The 24,341-nt window shown below is 37.4% G+C and overlaps 2 protein-coding genes across 5 annotated transcripts; both read left to right on the top strand.

Moving 5' to 3' along the window:
• Window positions 1-248: 248 nt before the first annotated feature.
• On the top strand, window positions 249-2,940 carry LOC126600720 (probable E3 ubiquitin-protein ligase RHB1A). Its single transcript, XM_050267353.1, has 5 exons — window positions 249-412; window positions 1,012-1,143; window positions 1,389-1,824; window positions 2,028-2,137; window positions 2,239-2,940. Exons 2-5 carry the CDS (start codon window positions 1,078-1,080, stop codon window positions 2,263-2,265), a joined length of 639 nt encoding a protein of 212 aa, XP_050123310.1. The 5' UTR covers window positions 249-412; window positions 1,012-1,077; the 3' UTR covers window positions 2,266-2,940.
• Window positions 2,941-20,651: 17,711 nt separating this feature from the next.
• LOC126600729 (ubiquitin-conjugating enzyme E2-23 kDa-like) lies at window positions 20,652-24,189 on the top strand. 4 transcript variants are annotated; one of them, XM_050267369.1, is made up of 7 exons: window positions 20,652-20,817; window positions 20,925-21,004; window positions 21,433-21,547; window positions 21,694-21,746; window positions 21,910-22,038; window positions 23,438-23,569; window positions 24,015-24,189. In XM_050267369.1, exons 1-6 carry the CDS (start codon window positions 20,774-20,776, stop codon window positions 23,566-23,568), a joined length of 552 nt encoding a protein of 183 aa, XP_050123326.1. In that variant the 5' UTR covers window positions 20,652-20,773; the 3' UTR covers window position 23,569; window positions 24,015-24,189. The 4 variants fall into 4 exon arrangements, with proteins under 4 accessions (XP_050123326.1, XP_050123325.1, XP_050123324.1 ...); XM_050267368.1 differs by having other exon boundaries at window positions 21,910-22,041; XM_050267367.1 differs by having other exon boundaries at window positions 21,330-21,547.
• Window positions 24,190-24,341: the final 152 nt, after the last annotated feature.

The raw sequence follows: 24,341 nt of genomic DNA, 5'->3' as shown, positions 1-24,341 counted from the left end.
TCCGTGAATCATGTATGTTCATCGTACATCATGCGGTCAGTTTTTGTTAAGTACTGTTTGTGTTTAATTTTAAATAAAAATATTTAAAATAATTTATGACTGCACAATGTAAATAAACGGACATAATTCATGAATTTTTAAGATCCTCATAAAGAGGATCTAGCGAGAGCCTGGATTCATAGTTTTCAGCCTAACTAATAATTTAGTATTTTTTTTATTTATTTTTCCTTTCTGAAAAGTTCACACATACAAAAACACACCCAAAAACAAAAAGAAGAAGCAACAGCCATCACACCTCCAAAACGCACTCCACCTAGTCCACCCTCTCTCTCCCCCCTCACCTCCTTCCCTCTCTCTAAAATTCCCAATTCCAACTCCGATTCCGATCGAAGCGTCTTCAATCAACAAAAAGGTACTCAAATAATTCTCAAACCGTTGCTAAATTCGGGTTGATATTATTTACTTCTTCTCCCATCCTCTTTGTTTTTTTATTCGGTTTTTGAAGAATTATTCTGTAAAACCCTGTTCGATTTTTTGTTTCCGCTTTTAATTCATTGGTTTCGAGCTTTTACAGCAGATTGTATATTTGTTTCTATAAGTATAATTTGATTGCTTTAGTTGCTTCCATGATGATTTGATGATGTTTTACTCGTGATAATTGTTCAAAAGTGTATAAAATTTGGTGGTGGTATTGGAGAAGTTTGGCTCTTCACTAATTTTTAATTATTTTTTGAGCTCCATGAATTGGGTTTTGCTGCTAAATATGATGGATTTATCGGGTTTTGCAGTAATTAACATGGTGGGGGGTTTTGTACTAATATCACTAGGAACGTGTTGGGTTTATTGTGTTTGAACCGCTGGTTTAATCTGGGGGTGTCAATACTCGAAATGTAGTAATTGGACATGGCGTTTGAAATCGTAATTTATATTTTGTTGGTGTTGTGGAAATTGTTCAACGTATTACCTTGTTACCGTTGTCTAACAGCCTTTTTCGTGTTTTTTATGTTGAAGGGGATATGTGGCACCAAGTGCCTCGAGTTCTAGGTCCGCAGCGAAGATAGTAAGTAAAAGAAGACGATGGGAGGCTGCTGCTGCTGTTCATCCAAAGGAACGGAGCTGAATGCTGCACCAACATACTATTATGTAAGCAAAATGCTTTCCCTCACTCACCCTAAATACTGTTCTTTAGTGTTGAGCTACGTCTCTTTTGTTAAAAACATTTCGTGGGGTTGTTTGTTTCTTGTAAATGTTTAAGTGGATTTAGCCTTTGATAATCAACTTGACAATGAATTCAATCTTTAAGTCAGAGTGTGTTGGAAGTGAAGTCGATTTTGTGATTTATCTCGTTTCTTGTTCTATATATCTCTTGAACTTGAATTGTAATGCAGTGTCCAAGGACCTCGGATGAGCACATTCCCTTATCGTCTCACCAAGGAGGTGCCTCTGCACTCTCTACTGGGCTCCTAGTTGATACAAATTTGGATACATCAATACCTGACACTTATAGACCACCTCCTGCCCCTATTCCATATGATGCGGCTTTAGAGCATCCTCATACTCCACCACCGGTGCAAGAGATTTGTGGCAGCAAGAGTGAAGCAGCATTGCAGATAACAACAAATTCTGATTCTGTTCAAGAAGCAGTTGGTGGAAATACCCAAGAAGCTTCACCCAAGTGTGCAGACCTGAAGGATGTGGACTGCAAAGCCCAAACGGATTTGGAACTTGATCCAGTGAATAAGTCAGAAATTGAACTTGCCAAATCAGTGGAATCTATTACTTTAGCAATAGAGGAAGAGGATGTTTGTCCCACTTGTTTGGAAGGTAAAGTCCTTAGCTCAACCATTCTAGAATTGTATAGTTAAACTGTTATCTTTCTTTTAAAGAGGAAGTTCCTTCATTTAATTTCTAGTGTTCAACAACGTTGTTGCTGGAAGTTGTCTATTCAAACTGCACTCTTTGTTTTCTGCTTGCCTCTAAATATGTGACACATTCAGTTACTAGATCATTTCCTTTCTTCTCTGCAGAGTATGATCCACAAAATCCAAAAATTACTACAAAATGCGATCATCATTTTCACCTTGCTTGCATTCTTGAATGGATGGAACGAAGTGACACATGTCCTGTGTGTGATCAGGTTTGCCTTGTTTAATATTTTCCTATTGTTGTGATTTAATGAGAAGAGATATCCATTGTCACCTACAATATTGAGAGGCCTTTTCTTCACTTACGATGCAGGAAATGATATTTGAGCCTCCAATCTAGTAGCAACCAGCAATTGAAGTCCAGTTATTTCCTTATTGAATTATGGTTTGAGAAGCAGAGGTTACAATGCACGAAGGTTCTTCTTTCCTCAATTTCTGTGTTACTGTTCGGTGCCAGTTACAGATATGGTTGGTCTTTGGTTTTGTTTCTGGGGCTATGCTCATTCAAATGCAGTGCCCTTATGCATTTGTTTCCTTCAAACTCAATGATAATCAAAAGGGAAGAGGGGGGTAGAGATGACACTGGCGTGAAATTAGTATTGAACTCGATTTTCTATTTGCAGTGCATACACATTAGATCTTAGAGCAACGTATTATGAATGATAGAATGACGTGGGTTAAATAGATATTGAAGATGGGAATGGTAGTCAGATTCGTTGTCCACAACGGGAAGTTAGTTTCCAAACAAGAAAGATGAACGTATTCTTCTCTCTTTTTTCCGTGTGTAGTTTCTTTTTTTACTCGTGTGTTGAGCCTGTCCATATGTGAGCTGCTGATTTTTGTTTACTCCCTTGTCATATAAATGGCATCAAATTACTTGTTCGTTGCGGGCGGTGGATTCGATTAGTGTAAGGGAAGATGGAAGGTTCTTGTTGGTTTTCAGATTTCTTGTATATAACTCTTCAGTTTGGCGATCGGTTTTGATTGACATATAGATTCGCGTTATACATGTTCATCGGTCTGTCTTTTATTAATACTATACTTATATACATATAGTTGCTCCTGTTTTTGGGTCACCTTGGCTGCTCCCTTAAAAAAGCACACCGAGTCTGTTAGTATTTAAGCACACAGTAGCTGAAGTTTTCTATATTTTTCTGCGATATTTGAGCTTAGACAACATTGATGCTTATACATTTACAAGGTACTTCCCCAAGCTGCTTCTGAAAAAAGCACTTGTATGATTTTTTATGCTATGCTAAACACATGCGAACGCATACACCTCCAACTGCCTGTTCATGTAGGTACCTTGTAGGTACCTGAGAGGAATGTGATTACATTCCAAGGAATTTTTACTAGTTCTTTCAAACGGTCATTATGCACTCGTACTAGACCTGGTGATCGTGTGGTTTTCGTGACGTACCTGATATCTTAACCGATTGTGTTGTGTCAAGCCTGTTAAAATGAACTAGTAATATGACTCAACCCAAACTCGACGTGTTAAAATTAACGGTAGTATGACCCGACCGTTAATATATTTTATTTCAATAAATAAACAAATGAAAAATGTCATACTAAATTAGTATCTATAGAGCACACTATCGCATAAATATTACTTCAAAACATAAAAACACATTTGTCTTTCAAGTATCTACAACCTAATTTTAAAATACCAAAGTCGTATAGCACATGTTGTGTTAATTGACAACCCTAAATTCTAAATTACAAATTCTGATTATGAAATACCTAATTTTACAATTTCTCTTGAATCGAAAGATACTACAATCAAATTTAAAAAAAAAATTAACTTAATTTGGAAGGATTGGTGGTCAAATATGAATATTAGCTAGGAATTTGTATCTTGATTCGCAACCTTGCATTTAGGTTATGGGCGGGTCGATGGTGGTGGTTGTGATTCATCACTAGTGGTACTAGGAGTCTCTTGACTGGCACGGGAGAGATATGATATATAGAGTGAGAAGGTATTAAAAAATTCAACCCTAAGGATTTAATCTAACTTATGTGAGATTAAATTCTACGGTTATTGTAGTAAACTTTTTTTAATAGTTTAAAGGCTTAAATGCTAAAATGGTCTCTGTGTTATGGACATATGGCCAATTTAGTCCCCGTGTTTTCGATTTGGCTAATTTAGTCATCGTGTTTGTCTATGTTAGTCAATTAAGGACACTTCATTCAATCCTTTTTAAAAAATTCACAAGAAAAATTATATGAGATATAATTATCCTTTCTCGAAAACTAAAAATCAATGAGAAATAACACATATAATAGATAAAACTATTAAGGTTGTGGCATAGAAAAGAAATGCGGTAATGTTAGGGAGGAGGTCGGAGAGTTGGGAGGAGAATAATTTTTCTTACAATTTTTAATTTTATTTCATTTTTAAATATTTTAAATCAAAAATAATTTTATAAATAAGTTTATAATAATTTATAAATTCTTTTACAAAAATTAGATGGAAATGTCCTTAATTGGCTAACGAAGATAAACACAAAGACCAAATTGACTAAATTGAAAACACATGGACTAAATTGACCCTATTACTAAAACACATGGACCATTTTGACATTTAAAGCTGGTTTAAAATTACCAAACTAACATTTTTCTTAATGGATTGAAACGGGTTATCCGCTGGTACCTGTTAACGGATTCTTAGGGGTGATCCGATAACGACTTGATTAATTAACGTGTTGATCAGAAACTTGTTAGCTTTCATGTCCTTTTGTGTCAGGTTAATGAATCGTACAAGAAATTATCATATTTAACTCATACCCTTATTTTCTAAATTAGGAACGAGTGCAAAATGACTACTTTGAAGCGTCAATAACAACTTCATTATTGTAAACTAGTAGCATTTCATGAGGTGTTAACTTTTTCAACTAAAATATAGGATAGCACTTTACATGGTTTGAGGTGATTAGTGAAAATGAAGATTAGCACAAGAAGGGCTGGTGGTTTAAGGTGATTAGCGAAGAGCACACTATAATTGTTATTATTAGCTTTTTATAGTGTGCTCTGTTCGTCATGGCAAGAGAACCGAACGGTGGTGGTGGCGACGACGACTTTCGTCGTCAGAGCACCTTGGAAAGGCGTCGGAAAGACGCGTCCAGGGATCGGGTCGCGGTTACAGAGATCTGAGTCCCTCTGGATTGGCCCGCAGGTCCAACTTCCAGAAATGGTAAGGCCTTCCAAAAAATTTGGGGCATTCTATTTATAGAGGTCCTAATGACTATTTTGCCTCTAACTTTACATGCTTATTTCTTATTCGTTATATCCGTTTTGCGAACGGTTTTCACCTATGCATTTGTGGAATTGAGCTCTCTGCAAAAATTCTAAGATTTACCCCGAAAGTTATACAAAAATTCAAACTTGAAATTGTAAAATTCCTGAAAATGAACGAAAATAAATTTAATTCCTGAAAATACAAAATACAAAATTGAAATAGTAAAATTCAAGAATGGAATTTCACGAATGTACCCATATTAGTATCGATAAATTAATATGAGTAGATTATGAATGGTCGATCAAAAGGCTTATGGGTATAATGCTATAAGTAAAAAAAATTGTACCCATTCCATTGTACTATGAATCTATGTGGTTTGTGTATTAATATAAAATGTTGACGTAATTTAACCGTGACCGTTCAAATAGAAGAAGAGGGAATGGGAGGAAAAAAAAGAAGGAAGATAATCCTTCTCCATATACAATTGGTTATATACTAAATGAGTAGTACATGAAGAACATTGAAAGAGGGCAAGAGAGAGAGAGAGAGAGAAAGATGAATACCCTACTTTGGATATCAATTATTTCTCTACAAAGAAATTTGAAAAAAAATTAGTTAGGGTCCATTAGTTATTTATTTGGATTTGAAATTATAATTTTTTAAGTTAAAAAATAAATAACTAAGATGGAAATATATTAATAGTAAAATAATTATGTATATAACGTTTAGAGACTTGGATCAAAAACTGAAAACAAACAAAATTTCAATCATAAAGCTTTGGTAACTAGGGACTGAAACCTAATTTACACTAAAATTAATGTCCAACTATTAAAATTCTATTGTATTCCACAAAAATATTCATGGTATTTCGATATAATCTATATACTAAAATATTTGAACGCTAAATATTGGTCATTGTATCATTAATCAAGAACCATACGACCAAAAACCGGTGTATCACTGGAAAGCTCAATGGATCATGATTCTATTAACATTTTATGGCGTTACATTTTTTTTATTTTTTATGAAAGTGTTTGGGCCCAAAATAATGGTTTGGGCCGAGTTTTATTCTCGGCCCGGAAGGTACGAAAGGTTATTGTGGATAGTCTAGTCTATGGGCTTCTTAGCCTAGGTCGGCCAAGTATTACTGCCAGACAAGTAATTGAATCCTGGCACAATAAGGAGTCTCGGCAAGATAGGACTGGTCGAGATAGTGTTTGATCAGAATAAGAAGTCCTAATCCGAGTAGGGTTTTAACTCGATCCAGAAATGACCTAATGCTATAAATAAATGAGGTTGTGCATCATTCAAACCCCCCTCCAATTCAACACACAACTGCCATGTGCAAATTCTCTCAACAACCTTGAGATTTTTTCTTTTCTCTTTTCGCCGACACACCTTAAGTTTGGATAAACAGCACTGTGAAGGCAACCGGTGATATCTTCAGTTGGCATAACAGCACTATCACCGTAGAACCAATCGGTCTCGCAGCATCTTCAGTCGGCATAGATAGCACTGCGTCGAGGGTGACTGGTTATCTATCCAAGTCTCGGTCGAAAAGGATTTTCGAATCCTTATTGGTCGAGATCATCTCATTAGTCTTCTCGGCGAAGTGAGGTATTTTATTAGGCTCGGCACATTGCACGCCGAGTTATTTTATGATTGGATACTCTCAAGTGGGATTTAGAGTTCGGCATTCCGACGGCCGAACCACGTTTATTGTTAAGACATATATCCGCTTTGAGTATTTGTGCCCTTACACTTTGATGTCGATTCGACGTGAGTTTACTCTGATGAATACCATCACAGTGACCGAATCCGACGACGACGATTTGTGAACTTCGTAAGAATATTAGCCTCGTCTTCAGGTTCGAGAACTCAAGAGGCCGAGACGTGTTCCTTTCTTGGTCGCAATCGCAAGACACAGAAGTCGGTCGCGCACTCAACACAACATCAGCATATTTTACTCCTCGGCCGAGCTCGGCCAACGAGTTGGCACGCCCCGCATTCAACCGAATGACGTAGTTAGCTCATAGATTACTCGGCCTGCGCGCCACGTAGGCTTGGTAGTTTTTAGGATCAACAGAAAGTTATGGAGTTACATTTGGAGTCTTTTAGGTTATTATCAAATTTTATATAAAAAGTAAGATCATAATGTCGATTACAAATCGTCAACGTGTCTAGTGCTGACGTGTGGGTGCAAAATCAGCTGCAAACGACAAGAGGCAAGATGATTAAACAAGTTTAAAAAACTTTAATTGCAAATTACAATATTGCTTTTTCGATATTTTAAGTCGTTTTTACCCTTTCTTGCATTGTTTTTTCTTAGTACATCGATATTTTTACATTAAGAAAAGAGATAGTTCAACTAAGCCACACAAAAAACAGTTTAATTTGGTATCGAATTTATCATCCATAAGATTCGAACCTAAGACATCTCACTTCCAATTCTTGCATTTTATTTACCCTATCTTTTGACAAACTGTATTATTATTTTACTCAAATTTTAAAACAAGTTTGTTTTCTATTGACATATTAATCTTGACTTTTATTTTTATTATTACATATAAAATAGGGCTTTTTATATTAGCACCCCACAAAATGTTGAATGCACCCCATATTAAAAATTAATATTAATGACTTATTTACTCTACTATGCAATGACAATTTTGACCTTATTAAGTTTAAAAAATAATAAAAAATTTACTGAAAATATGACTTTAGCCCCTGAAATTTAATTTTTTCCACATAAAACCCGTCATAAGTTTTTTACTCAAATAAAACCCATTAACTAGATTCCACATCAGCAAATTCATTAATTATATTTGACTTTACACATTTAAAAAATTTCAATGCCCAAAACACCCCCATTTGAATGTTTGATGTACACAATTAGTTCCATATAGATTGTAAGGGAGAATGAATGATTTTACGAAAATAATAAATAATAAATTTATTGCCTAATATATAATAACAACAAAACATGCCTAATATATGTAATAATACATGCTTAGTTAAGTGAACAAATTATATTTTACATATAAATGTAGGTAAATTATTTCACACACATATATATAACATAAATAAAAAAATAAAAAAATGCCTGGTATACGTAAAAATTCATGCAAAATAATTTACCTACAAAAAATGTTATTTGATTTAGTGCACCTACTCTTCGAATTTTAAAATGTTAGATTGCTTAAAAAAAGCAAAATAATTTCCCCACTGTATGTAAAATACATGCAAAATAATTTACCTACATAATAAAGCAAACCCAATGCATGCAAAATAATGTACCTACAAAAAAAATGTAATTTGATTCAGTGCACCTACTATTCGAATTTTAAAATGTTAGATTGCTTAAAAAAAGCAAAATAATTTCCCCACTGTATGTAAAATACATGCAAAATAATTTACCTACATAATGAAGCAAACCCAATGTATGTAAAATAATGTACCTACATAAAAAATATTATTATTTTATTCAATACTATTTTACCTATTATTTTGTACATATAATAACAAAATGTGCCCAATATATATGATGATACATACAAAATAATATACCTACAAAATATATGTTACTTGCTCATCATAAATTTATATATAGGTGTAGATTAATTAGTATAATATGTTTGATCATATATGTAGTAATGTGCATACATACGTACATACATATATATATACATATATACATTTATACATACATACATATATATATATATATTGAGCTTGTGGTAGTACTATATACATTTGAACATATATATGTGTGTATATATATATGTGTGTGTGTGTTAGGGGTAATAATATGCAATAAATTATTTGTTCATTGTAATTAAGGTGAGTAATAATATTTATTGATTTATTTTGAATGTTGTGGTACAAGTTGTAAATATTTTGTATTAATAGGTCAATTACTTTCCTACATGGGCAATCACTTTTAAATTTGGGTTTTATTTGAATGTTTATAATTGGGTGGGTTTTTATATAGGAAATAAGAGTTACAAGGGTCTATATCTAAAGAACCCAAAAATTTATAAATACACCCCAAATCATTTTTAACGTATTATTTATCTACTTCAACTATCAAAAATCCCTCCCACCATCCATTGTTGAATAAAACCCTACGCAATGAAACTACAAACATGTTGATTGAGAAAAAATATTTTTGACGAATGAAACACGAAATCGGTGTTTCGAAAGCTTTGAAATCATTATTATTGTTATTAAAAAACGTTCAAATGAACCTAAAATTTTTTTCAAATCATTCGGCAAACTAACGTTCAGATAGTTTGAAATCATTCGGTAAAATTAAAAATGAGTGTTGTAAGATTTGAGAAATGTGACATGTTGATTGAGAAAAAATATTTTTGACGAATGAAACACGAAATCGGTGTTTCGAAAGCTTTGAAATCATTATTATTGTTATTAAAAAACGTTCAAATGAACCTAAACATTTTTTCAAATCATTCGGCAAACTAACGTTCAGATAGTTTGAAATCATTCGGTAAAATTAAAAATGAGTGTTGTAAGATTTGAGAAATGTGGGGTATATAAAAAATGTGGGGTGTATGTAGAAAATGTAAGGTGTATATTAAGAATGTGGGGTGTGAGGGTATTATGGGGAAGGAAGTGTGGTGTATTAAAATAATTTTTAATTGAAAAAGTAAATATGGGATGTAGTAAGTATGTGGAGTTTATTCAACAATTTGTGGAGTACTGATATAATAAGCCTAAAATAGTAACATCATATGAGAGTGTTTTTTAAACTCTGTCTGTGTAAGTTTATCTTACATTGCCGGTCCCAAGCCCGGATAAAAGAGGAGGGGGAGGGCGTCAGGTAGTCAACAGCCGGCACTCCACAGTTACATCGAATCCTTATGACAATGAATCTAGAACGAAATCGCACTAAAACTAGGACGTCACCCGTAAGTGGCGCGCTATGTGGCCCGAGCACAGTGATAAGTGAGCAAGGGTCGCTGTATCTCCATCGGCACCCGGATGCAGTGTTAAATGAGCAAGGGGGCCATAGAAACTTCTTTTCGAACGACTCCACTCAAAGTTGTTTGGGAGCATATGCTCCTATCAACTTTACACAGGACACACAAAAGAAGTACTTTGATCCTATTAGACGGGGGATGGTGAAGAAGCTAGGACAGAAGGGTAGAGTTCAAGAGAGTAGAATGCGTTTAGGAACGTGGAATATAGGAACCTTAATGGGAAAATCTATGGAAGTAGTGGAAGTTATGGTGAGGAGAATGATAAATATTATGTGCCTACAAGAAACTAAGTGGGTTGGTCTTAAGGCAAAGGATCTAGAAAACTCAGGGTTTAAGCTTTGGTATTCGGGCACAAATAGAACGAGAAACGGTGTTGGCATCATTGTGGACAAGACCTTGACACAAGATGTTGTAGATGTCAAGAGGGTAGGAGATAGAATCATGGCAATCAAGATTGTAATAGGACAAGAACTCATCAATGTGATTAGTGCGTACACACCTCAAGTAGGGTTGGATACGAGTTCGAAGGAGAAATTTTGGGAAGACCTTGGAGACTTGGTACAAGGAATTGCTCAGACGGAGAAGTTATTTATAGGAGGAGATTTAAATGGACACGTGGGCAGGGAGACAGGCAACTATGGAGGTTTTCATGGTGGCCATGGTTTTGGGGAGAGAAACGAGGATGGGGAAGCTATCTTGGATTTTGCAATGGCATATGATTTCTTCTTAGCCAACACCTTCTTTAAGAAGAGAGAAGAACATGTGATCACCTACAAGAGTGGGTCGTCAAAAACACAAATAGATTTTCTTCTAATGAGGAAAGGGGATCGTATAACTTGTAAGGATTGCAAAGTTATACCGGGGGAGAGCTTGGCTAATCAACATCGCTTGTTGGTGATGGATGTACATATCAAAAGAGTGAGAAAAAAGAACAAGACTTGGAAGTGCCCAAAGACTAGATGGTGGAATCTAAAAGGAGAAAAACAAGTCATTTTCAAAGAGCAAGTAATCACCCAGTGTGTGTGGGATAGAGAGGGGGAAGCTAGCCAAAGGTGGGATTCCATGGCTAGTTGTATCCGAAAAGTAGCAAAAGAGGTATTAGGAGAGTCCAAAGGCTTTGTGTTGGAAGTATGCCCACAAAGCCACTCATTTGATGTAATAGCTTTTGGAATACTTATTGTATTAAACTTTTATATGTTTAATGAAGGGCAAAGCTTATTGTTAATCACTATTTATTGTATCTTGTGTTTAAGCAATAAGGGAATCCAAGGAATGTATTTGATCTAAGAGATAAGTGATTTAAGTAACTTAGATTAACGAGACCTTTCTCTTATGTTCATTCCTAAAACGTTCCTAGGCATAGGATTGCCAATTGGGCATTGACAATCCGCTAAGGTTAGTATGTGTTATGTCGACTCAAATGCGAGTATGACAAGTCTCAAGTCATTTAGTGTTGGACACTAAGACAAACACATAGGTGCTCGAAAGAGTAATCGAGTACACTGAACAACGATCAAAAGAGAATTCAAACATACATGTCATGTAAGAACTCGATAGTTGCAATATGCAAAGTAGTCCTTTGACCTGAGGCATCATAGATGTCTAATGGTTAGGTCCTTGATCTTTGATCATGTTAAATGGCATTCCATTGGAGTTTCCACGGCATTGTTGGGATCAAGCTATCTAGTCATGTAGGCATATGAATGCACAACAAGGGATCTCTAACCTTCCATGGTGGAAGGAGAATATTCTAAGATATGATTCGAGAGTCTTTGGCCAAAGCATATGAATATGACTTAGGAAGTTTGTTCCAAATCATATTTAACATAATCATATGGAGAAGTATCACATTGGATAGTAGACATGAAACAAACTATCACTCAAACAATGTGATTAAGAGTATTGTATTAGAGAATGACCGTATTGCATTGTAGTTGTAACTGGATAGGTTCTCTAACCACTTCTACTTAGCTTGGGTAACCATGATATGCTGCTAGGTGTCACTCATGATTTGTGGAAGCCTTGAAGATTAGCAAACACTAATCAAAGGGAGAATTGAAATGTTGTTTCAATTCACAATCGATCGTTAAGAGTAACAATCGCCCACTGCCTCGCTAATTGGAACATAATGGATCGTACACCGAGTAAGGGTGAAAGTGAAGAAATATAAATGAGATGGATAAGCAATTAAATGGTTTAATTGAGAATGGTCAAGATTAATTAATTAGTTAATTAATTTTACGAAATGTTCGTATTGGGCTTTTAAGTTGGTTTTGGGCTTCGGGGCTCAAAAGCGTTTTAGTCCACAAGGCCCATTATGTTTAAGTTGTATGACAACTAAAACAAAATGGGCAATTAGCCCAATAACAAAGGTAAGGCCGGCCATAAGGGTGAGGGTTGCAAACTTGGATTAATTACAAGTTTGCCACTCACTTGAAATGAAGTATAAAATCAACTTTATAGCTTTATTTCTCATTAGGGTTTTTTCTTGGTGAAATGAGGTGAAACACTTTCTCTCATTTTCTCTAAAGAGGCCGGCCACTTAGAGGGGATTTAGCTAGCAATCTTTTCTTCTCTAAGTCATCCATTTCATCTTCACACCTCACCCTTGGTGTGGAGACTTAGAGACACCAAACCTTTGGTGTTTTGGAGATCCTTTCCTCACATCCTCAAGGAGAAAATGAGCACTAAAAGGGGAAAATTACAAGCAAGATTCAAGTAGCTTGGAGGTGACTTGAAGGCCCTCCACTTGGGTGAATCCCTTGTGAAAACAAGGATGAGCTTCAAGGGTAAAGAAACTCTAAATCTTTACTTCTCTTTAATGTTGTTAAAGAGTCTTTTGGTTCACCATATACTAGGCTTTGAAAGTCATGGGTTTTATGAATTGATTTTGAATGCATGCCTACTTTAATGTGTTAATAGTTTGCACATGTATTCAAATGTTCTTACTTGTTCTTAGCTAGGACAAAATTTTTCCTTCACTTTGCTCCACACCAAAAGGAATCTTGGTGGTGGAATGAGGAGGTACAAACAAAGGTGAAGGCTAAGAAGGAATGTTGTAAAGCCTTATACAAGGATAGGACTGATGAAAATGGTGAAAGGTATAGAAGAGCGAAGCAAGAGGCGAAGAAAGCTGTGAGAGAAGCTAAGTTAGCGGCTTATGACGATATGTATAAGCGACTAGATACCAAAGAAGGAGAGTTGGATATCTATAAACTAGCTAGAGCAAGGGAAAAGAAGACAAGGGACCTAAACCAAATGAGGTGCATTAAGGATGAGGATGGAAAAGTTCTTGCTACAGAGAACGCGGTCAAAGACAGATGGAAATGTTATTTTCATAATCTTTTCAATGAAGGACATGAAAGGAGTACTTCTTTAGGGGAGTTGAGTAACTCAGAAAAGTGTAGAAACTACTCCTTTTATCGTCGAATCAGGAAGGAAGAAGTGGTTGTAGCTTTGAAGAAGATGAAGCATAGAAAAGCAGTAGGCCCAGACGATATACCGATTGAAGTGTGGAAAGCTTTGGGAGAGACAGGTATAACATGGCTCACTGACCTTTTCAATAGGATTTTGAAAACGAAGAAGATGCCAAACGAGTGGCGAAAGAGCACATTGGTGCCTATTTACAAGAATAAGGGCGACGTACAAAATTGCATGAACTATAGGGGTATTAAGCTAATGAGTCATACAATGAAGCTCTGGGAGAGAGTCATTGAGCATAGATTGAGGCAAGAGACACGGGTTTCGGACAACCAATTCGGGTTCATGCCAAGGCGCTCAACCATGGAGGCAATCTATCTCTTACGAAGATTGATGGAAAGATATAGATATGGGAAAAATGATTTACACATGATCTTTATAGATTTGGAAAAAGCGTATGATAGGGTCCCAAAAGACATTCTTTGGAGGATTTTAGAGAAGAAATGAGTACGAGTAGTATATATTCAAGCTATAAAGGATATGTATGAAGGAGCAAAAACTGCCATAAGAACTCATGAAGGACAAACCGAAAGCTTCCCCATAACTGTAGGATTACATCAAGGCTCATCCTTAAGTCCTTACCTTTTTGCGTTGGTAATGGATGAGTTAACAGGACATATTCAAGATGATATTCCTTGGTGTATGCTTTTCGCAGATGATATAGTGTTGGTAGATGAAACTCAGGAAGGGGTAAATGCGAAGCTTAACCTTTGGAGAGAAGTGTTGGAATCTAAAGGTCTTCGCCTAAGCCGATCAAAGATAAAATATATGGAGTGTAAGTTCAGTTCAAATGGAGGCCAAAATGAGTTAGGGGTGAGGATCGGAGATCAGGAAATACCAAAGAGCGACCGTTTTCGCTACCTAGGATCTATCTTGCAAAAGAACGGAGAATTAGATGGAGATCTCAACCATAGAATACAAGCTGGATGGATGAAGTGGAAGAGTGCATCCGGCGTGTTGTGTGATCGTCGTATGCCACTGAAGCTTAAGGGAAAATTTTATAGGACGACAATAAGGCCGGCAATGCTGTATGGCACAGAATGTTGGGCGGTGAAGCATCAACATCTACACAAAATGGGTGTAGCGGAGATGAGGATGCTTCGTTGGATGTGTGGGCACACGAGAAAGGATAAGATTAGGAATGAGGATATCCGAGGTAAAGTAGGAGTAGCCAAAATTGAAGGAAAGCTGAGAGAAAATCGGTTACGGTGGTTTGGACATGTGCAAAGAAGGCCTACTGACGCTCCGGTTAGAAGATGCGACTACGGGACAGAGGTTCAGGGCCGAAGGGGTAGAGGAAGACCTAGGAAAACTTTGGAAGAGACTCTAAGAAAAGACTTAGAGTACTTGGATTTAACGGAGGACATGACACAGAATCGAGCACAATGGCGTTCTAAGATTCATATAGCCGACCCCACTCAGTGACTTGGATTTTTCAAGTCTTCAATCGAGAAGTTTTCCCCACTCGGGAAATTAAGGGAACAATACCTCAACCTACATGCTCCACTCACAAAGCTTCAACATACAAGCTTCAACAAAAGAAAAATTCAAAGAACTTAGTGAAGAAGACTTTGGTGTATTTAACACAATACGTTGAAATGAAACAAAGCTTATTTATTGATATCTCCAATAAGTTACAAATATGTACATATACATAAGTCAAAATAAACAAACAAGAGGGAGCCTTCACAAAGGTTGCTTAGGAGAAGTCTCAGCAGTCGGTAGAGCCCCAGAAAGAGAAGGCACCGGAGGGGGATCATTCGGAGCCTCAGTACTGGACAGCACCCTAGAAGGAGGGGGCATCGGAAGTTGATCATTTGGAGCTTCATTACGCGGTACAGTTCTAGAAGACGAAGGCAATAAATGCCTTTGGAACAAACCCACAAACCTCTGATGATCATGTAAAATCTGACCATCAGATTCCTTCATCTGGTCAAGCTTCATCTTCATGTTTGTAGCATAGTCATGTGCGAGCCGGTGCAACTGTTTATTCTCATGCTTGAGCCCTCTAATCTCCTATTTGAGACTCATCACTTCAGCCGCCAATGATTCAACTTGGCGGGTTCGAGCAAATAGGCGTTGAGCCATATTAGACACAGAACCTGCACACTGAACACTGAGAGCCAGAGAATCCTTAACAGCCAACTCATCAGACCTTTTGGAAAGTAGTCTGTTATCTTTAGGAGTGAGAGGTTCCTGGCCACCACCGCAGTGGTCATATCATTCTTCATCACGGAATCCCCAACGGTAAGAGGACCAGTAGGGGATAAGAAGGATGGGCGCCATATGTTGTCTGGAGAAGGCGTGGCTGCCTCTTCAACAAGGTTCAAGTCAAAACGACGGTCAGAGGGGCCAGACATTTTCAAAGGTGTTGAAGAGAGAAAAGGTCGGACAAATCAAGATCTTAGAAATGTAAGAATGGAGCTTCTACTGGTGGAGATTCAAGTGTGCTTTGGAACTTAATACCAGCCTCTATAAAAATCTGCACTCGATGGAGCTTCAGAAATCGAAGAGGCGCCTGCTCAGAAATCGAAAAGGGTTTGCTTTCTCAAAAGCTAAGCTGCTCAGAGACCACGAGGGCCGATCTCAGGAATCGAATAGGCGTTTGCTTTTCCAAAGGCTAGGTTACTCAAAGACCACGAAGGTCGATCGCAGAAATCGAAGAAGCGCTTGCTTTCTCAAAAGCTGGGCTGCTCAGAGACCACGAGGGCCGATCTCAGAAATCGAAGAGGCACCTGTTTTTTCAACCTTGTAAGCACCTGTCACATGCACACTCAACTTTGCAGAAATTACGGGCATTCTGTCGAAGATTTCTGGTGAAGTAGAGAGCACGTGAATGTTACTGTTCAATCATCCACTTTCCACACGCAACATTAGCTCACGGGTACCACAGATAACTTTGTCAAAAATCTCTGACAAAGTTTAGACACGTAAAGCTTGCAGCTCCCATTACATCGCTATGACCAAGAAGGGTAAAAGAATAGCAAAGAAACAGCACTAAAAAAGTTTAGACACATAAATTTTGAAGGTCTAGCTACCATATTATTACCCACAAGGGTAAAGGAACAGGACCACTGCTGGATAATTGGAAAGTCCCTGTGTGTCAACCTCTGTGCTCCGTGGCAAGGTAGACTAGCAAACAGGCCTAACCTTTACTCACATTCGAGAATACACTCCCAACAAGATTGCTTGCTTCAAGATCGAAGAGGCACCGTCCTCCGAATCTCGAAAGCCAGACTCCCAACATGATTACTTTCTCAAAAAGCGACGAGACACCGCTCTCCGAATCTCGAGAGCCAGACTCCTAGCAGGATTGCTTTCTCAAAAATCGAAGAGGCACCGTTCTCCGAATCTTGAGAGACAGATCCCCGACAGGATTATTTGTTCGAAAACCGAAGAGGCACCGTTTTCTCAACTTCGAGAGCCCCTTAGATAAAGCTTGTCTGTAATCCTCACACCGCTTTCTCAACTTTGAGAGCCAGATCTCCTTGGATAAAGCTTGTCTGTAATCTTCACACGTAACATCAGCTTTCCAGATACCACGGACCACTTTTTCAAAGTGCTCTGACATAGTTAAAACACGTGAAGCTGGCAGCTCCCACTACCGTGCTATGACCAAGCAGGGTAAAGGAATATCATTACTCCTTGTTGTTAGGGAGACTCCTATATATGTCGACCTACATCCTCAACGGACAGGCAGACTTGTAAAATGCTCAACCCTTCCTCATATCTGAGAGGGCACTCCCAACGAAGCCTCTCGAAATACTCAGCTTTCTTTCCCCCCGAGAATACCTCTGCAAACAAGCTACACCAGAGCAAGAATATCTCATATCATCAGGGTTAAAAGCAAGAGTATCTCATATCATGCTTTTTCCCTGTTTTTCCTTTGGCCTTGTTCTTACCTGCAAGATAAGGAGAAAGAGAGCAAACAGTCAGCACTTGGAATCAAGCTTCCAGTTCGGAACTGACTGCCTGGAACCTCTTACCTGATTACTTACCTGGCATTGCTCTTGAGTACTCATCTTCAACATCTTATGCTCCCCGAGAAGATACCACATCTGCCTGAGGAACAAATAGGGCAAGTGAGAAGGATACAAGGAAGCATGTTGAGACAAGCGCAACAGAACACGTGCCGATACATCCACTATTTTGTCAACATCAAAAGTATCCCATATCAGCAGGGTCGAACGTACTCTAGATTTGATGGACTTGTTTTGACCCTCAAATTCTTCAGTCGGCCTTATACTCTGGCGAAAACCAGAAAACCCTCCAGCCCAGTTCAAGAATAAGCCTGTGGAAAGTTACTTCTTCAAAAGCAAAAGTATCTCATATCACATTTTCTCCTTTTCTTCTCTTTATCCTTCATGCTGCCTGCAAGATAAGGAGAATGATAACAATCAGCCGGAACTCAAAATCAAACTTCTGATCTGGGACTGATTGCTTGGAGCTCTGATTGCTTACCTTGTCTGTCACCTCTTTCAGCAGATCCCCTAACTCGGCGACTTGTGGGACTCCTACTACATGGTTTGTATCGCGCTTGATCAAGCCTGAAACTACAAGTAAGCGTCAAGTGAAATTGATACATTACCTTGTGCATCTCCACCAGTTAAAGATACCACCCCTGGAGGGAGGAAAAGTACTTCTAAAGAAAATGCCACATCTACCTATGAGACATATAAGGCAAGTGAAGACGATACCACACTTCGGTACTTAAAAGTTTCGTGATTACGAGATCATTCTCCCACAATATTTCCTAATGTCATTTGTACTAAATCATTCACTTGTACTCACTAAAGGAGAGCTTGAACCTATGTACTATGTAAACCCTTCACAATTAATGAGAACTCCTTTACTCTGTGGACGTAGCCAATTTGGGTGAACCACGTACATCTTGTGTTTGCTTCCTGTCTCTATCCATTTACATACTTATCCACACTAATGACCGGAGCAATCTAGCGAAGATCACAAACTTAATATTTAAGATGATATTCTTTGGTGTATGCTTTTCGCAAACGATATAGTGTTGATAGATGAAACGAAGGAAGGGGTAAACGCGAAGCTTAACCTTTGGAGAGAAGTGTTGGAATCTAAAGGTCTTCGCCCAAGCCGATCAAAGACAGAATATATGGAGTGCAAGTTCAGTGCAAACGGAGGCCAAAATGAGTTAGGGGTGAGGATCGGAGATCAAGAAATACCAAAGAGCGGCCGTTTTCACTATCTAGGATCTATCTTGCAAAAGAACGGAGAATTTGATGGAGATCTCACCCATAGAATACAAGCTGGATGGATGAAGTGGAAGAGTGCATCCGGCGTATTGTGTGATCGTCGTAGGCCACTGAAGCTCAAGGGAAAATTTTATAGGACGGCAATAAGGCCGGCGATGCTGTATGGCACAGAATGTTGGACGGTGAAGCATCAACACGTAGGTGTAGTGGAGATGAGGATGCTTCGTTGGATGTGTGGGCACACGAGAGAGGATAAGATTAGGAATGAGGATATCCGAGGTAAAGTAGGAGTAGCCGAAATTGAAGGAAAGATGAGAGAAACTCGGTTACAGTGGTTTGGACATGTGCAAAGAAGGCCTACTGACGCTCCGGTTCGAAGATGTGACTACGGGACAGAGGTTCAGGGCCGAAGGGGTAGAGGAAGACCTAGGAAAACTTTGGAAGAGACCCTAGAAAAAGACTTAGAGTACTTGGATCTGACGGAGGACATGACACAAAACCGAGCGCAATGGCGTTCTAGGATTCATATAGCCGACCCCACTTAGTGGGAAAAGGCTTTGTTGTTGTTGTTGTTGTATATGAGAGTGTTTTTTACACACAAAATTTTCTCGAAAGAAAATGCGTTAAGAAAAACGGTCTCAACTTGGTTGGTTTGAAATTGAAAATGTACAGACAATTACAGAAAGGGTATCTAGTATGTACTAGTGTGCACCCAAATGGGTGGCTTAGTACATGTCTAGTTAACTTTTTAGGCATCAAGATTTAAAGGCCTAAACTTGGATGAGTACCACTGTCATTTTGTACACATGCATACCTATAAAAAAAATTTCTACCTTTTTCCTCAGTGGTCTAAATTTAAAGTTAGGCAATAAGTGATGTATGTACAACAATAAATGTAATGTTTAAAGAACAAAAATAGTGTTTTGATGAAATTTTTAACAAAGATTAATATAGGCAACAAAACAAGATTTTAGTTTGTGTGGTATTTGCACACACCCCTAATGTTTTTTTAGTGGTCAATGACAATTTTTTCGTAAAAAAAAGTTTTTGATGTGGTTATACATATAAATTAATTCAAAATCAGCCCTGCAAACAAAATTTGAAAAATTCGAGATTTTACTATAAATTATTTTTAAAAAGAACTAAAGTTTTCAACACTCCAGACCTCCAAATTTTTGCATCTGCAAATTTATAGTAACTATTAAGACTCTTATTATTGAAAAAGAATAAAAAAAAAATCTCGTAACAGGTGATATGCACACAATTTATACAAATAAATGACTTAACAAAGTTAAACGCATACTATTAATAAACGCTCATATGCGCACAAATGACTAAAGAACCGTCCACGAATTGCCTATATTTGCAGGGCCGCACGGTTATCCCTAGAACATCTCCTAAAAACTAAAAGGAAATAAAAATTGTCATTTAGTATTACGGTCTAGTGGTATTTCTCTTCACTTGTAAGTAAGAGGTCTTAGGTTTGATCCTTACCAAATGCGAGTTTAAATCACATTATTGTTAACATATTATGAGGCTAAACCCACCCTTACCATCTTAACGTAGATAATATCGTTTGTTAAATAAATAAATAAAATCTAAGAAAAATGCAAATAATCTTGAAATTTTAACTATTGAAGCAAAGGGAAAAAGGAAATTACTTACTATTCGACCACTTTGGCAGAAGAGGAAATTACTGTGGGCCTTAGGAAATCTAGCAGCAACTCAAGAAATTTACTGGACCATGACTGCAAAGCAGGCGACTTTTCTGAACACGTACATATATATTCCAATCGTATTTCTCTGATTGTTTGTCCGAATTTATTTTTGTTGTTGCAGAAAGCTCTCTCAGAATTTCCCTCAGCCTCTATCTCCACCCCAAAAACCCCAACTGAGCCACAAAAAATGTCTTCCCCAAGCAAACGCCGTGAGATGGATTTGATGAAACTGTACAAGTTCTCAAATTTATATAAATATTAATATTTTTTTACTTATTTCTAATTTTGATCGTTTAATTTCAAGTTTGTTCTGTTGTGTTTTGGGTGGTATGAACCAGGATGATGAGTGATTACAAGGTGGAGATGATCAATGACGGCATGCAAGAGTTCTATGTGGATTTCAATGGCCCCAAAGAGAGTAAATCATCCGAACCCAGAACATGATTTTTATTTTTATTTTTTCAGTTTTTTTTAATCTTTGTGTGTTCTTATTTATATTTCAGCTATTTTTTATGATATCTTTGGTGGGTTTTATCCATTTTAGGTAAAGATGTGTTCTTTTGTGTTCATCATGTGCAAGTTTTTTTGGGTTTTGGAATTATTAGTAGTCGGAATTTACTTAAACTTTTCTAAATTAACTGATTTGGCTATAGATTAGAGTGGTTTAGAATTGCATCCATGTAACTAGTATGTGATTTTAGAATTTCGACATGGATTTCGCTTTACTGCTGTTTCTTCAACAGGAGGAAGTCTATGGGTACTTTTGCTTCTGGGTAATATGGATATTGAATGAAAGGTGGGATTTTTTCTTTTCTTTTTTGCCCTTTTTTGAACGGAACGTGGCAGGTCTGTATCAGGGAGGTGTCTGGAGAATAAGGGTGGAGCTACTGGATGCTTATCCTTACAAATCTCCGTCAATTGGCTTTGTCAACAAAATCTACCACCCAAATGTTGATGAAATGTGAGTTGAACGACGCCAAAAATTCACTACTTTGGCATTTAATCGTGTCTTATGTTCTTTTAAATAATGTGGCATTGTTTGTAAAACTTGAACACACTGTAAATCTTGTACTTACGTCTGGCTAATGGTGCTTTTTTGAGTTCCAGGTCGGGATCTGTTTGTTTAGATGTTATCAACCAAACTTGGAGCCCCATGTTTGGTAGGCCTATACATGTTTTCTTGTACCTGTAAAATTGATATGTTTATCCGGAGACTAAAACATTTTACTTTCATTTATACTTTGTAGTTATCCTTTTATAACTAGTGCTGCTACCTTGACGAAATGAGAAATTTACATCTTGTCTTTCTTAACTATGTGTCAGACCTGGTTAATGTGTTTGAAGTGTTTCTGCCCCAACTTCTTTTATATCCCAACCCATCAGATCCATTGAATGGAGAGGCTGCTGCTTTGATGATGCGCGATCGCACTGCTTATGATCAAAGAGTAAAAGGTGGTAATGCAGCTTTCGTAAATTGAATATATATTGGTTGTCACTTATATGGGCTGCCTGACATGCTTGAACTTTCCGTTTGGTTCCTTGTTTTCATTGTTCACATATACAAAAAGCTAAATCCTAACTGTCACATTTAAGAAAGTGTTTGAAGGTCCTGAATCTGTGATGTTTAAACATATAGTTTTTGGTGTAGGTTTAGTGGAACATTTAAACTCGTTTGAATTGTTATGAAATTTCACCGTATGGTAGTCAAAAGGGGTAGAGGAAGACCTAGGAAGATTTTGAAAGAGACTATAAGAAAATATATAGAGTAATTGGAGCTAACGGAAGACTTGGCATGAGCGTAATGGCATTCTAGGATTCATTCAGCCAACCCCACTTAGCGGGATAAAGCTTGGTTGTTGTTGGTAGTCAAATTAGGTGGGAAATATTTGAGACGTCCAAATCTACTTGAGTTCCAGTGTTTTAATTTTAAGACTTGGGGGGCTCTTTAATCTATCTTTCAGGGGACTCCAGGTATCAAATGACAATATTAGTGTTCTGTTTGAAGATTTGAATTCTTTAGAAAATTAAATCATGTGCAAATAGTAAACTTTAGCTGTATTTAGAATTTCAGTGTATGCTTTTGAAACTTCTATACGTCACATATATTTGAAGCTTTTTAATATATATGATTATAGCGTGGAAGATATCTTCTACTCGGGAGATCAGATATTACTGTCTATTCTAAGGTTACAGTTAAATGGATTAGAGAAATTTTTTTCGTAGGATCAAGGGTACAATCAGGTGCTCATCTACTAGGAAAATGCCTGCAATTGTGAAGATTTTGGGGAAAATGTAATTCAATTCTTCCGGTTCTGAAATATTGATCTCACTGAGGATCAAAGTTGGCTGTTTTCAGCAGTCTTTTAAAGGTATTCTTAGGAGAAATTTGTTCTCTGATGTCTAATACACAAATCTATACATCCGTCACTTAAACTGGTTGACTTGTAACACAAGGATGCCTGGAGCTGAAGTGACCCGATGTCTCGGAATTAGCATATAAGAGCTTAAATTTTCATGCTTTGTTGGTCTTTAGGTTCAGTTGAAATTATTGGAGTTGCAGAAAATTAAAATCTTTAGAATCAGTATCTGATCTGATACAAGGATTAAGAACATGGGTCTTAGAGTTTTCAAATAGGAAATAGCTTCACACCTACTCTGTATGTATCAAGGTTTCAAATATTATGACATATTTGGTGACGAGCTCGCTTCACCAAATATAAGTCATGATATCTCCGTGTTCAACATCTTTACTTGGATTGTCCCAACGGCCTCGTACCCTACTTCACCATGTCATTTTGCTTTAGGATCAGTGTTTGTAGATATAATGCTGATTATTCTTTGTATTTTACAGAGTATTGCGAGAAATATGCAAAGCCGGAAGACGTAGGGGGTGCTCGAGAAGATCAATCAAGTGATGAGGAGCTGAGTGAAGGTGAGTATGACTCCGGTGACGATGCAGTCGCAGGCCATGCCGATCCTTAGGGGGGCGTTTGTTTGCCCTCACTAAGTGGGACTGAACTAGACTGGACTAGATGTTAGTCCAATATTGTGTTTGTTCCATGCTGGGACTAACATTAATGAGACTAAAGGGGACTAGCATGGACAAAACCCTTCACTAAGAGGTCTTAGCGAGACCCCCCAATAACCATGGGACTAGCTAAGACTATCTTCTCTCGTCCTCGTCATGCTCAACAACCACTCCGGATAGACTCCCCGTTATCTCCGGTCACCTAGATCATAATAAAATATTAATAATTTATATATTAAATAATATAATATTAGAATTTGTTATTATCCAGCTTCTTAGTCCAACACTGCACCAAACGCTTCACTAAGTTAGTCCAGCTTAGTCTAGTTTAAGCCAGTCCAGCTTAGTCTTTGAAGTTAGTCCAGTCCGAGATAGTCTGGCGCAACAAACGCCCCCTAGGTGTATAATGCTGGCCAAATGAATTGTCTGCTGTACATTATGTTCTGCTTCGGAATGGAAAATTAAACCGAAAAAACTGAGGGATTACGGAAAAAGTCCTGCCCTTGTGTCATTGCTGTTCATGGAGGTTGTGTAAGTTAATCAACTATGATTAATTGTTTTGAATGTTGTGAAAATGTCTCTCTCTGCATAATTACCAACAATAGACGATCAATTGGGCCGAGTATTTGAACTTTGGAGCTTTTCCATTATTAGGAAGAAAAATATCACCGGATCAAGAGTTGGCTGATTGCGAACGGTGAACTATGAACATTGATTAGAACGATCC

Source organism: Malus sylvestris, chromosome 14 (genome assembly GCF_916048215.2).
Source record: "Malus sylvestris chromosome 14, drMalSylv7.2, whole genome shotgun sequence".
In the NCBI taxonomy this organism is placed as follows: Eukaryota; Viridiplantae; Streptophyta; class Magnoliopsida; order Rosales; family Rosaceae; genus Malus; species Malus sylvestris.
This window is presented reverse-complemented; position numbering and strand designations above follow the sequence as displayed.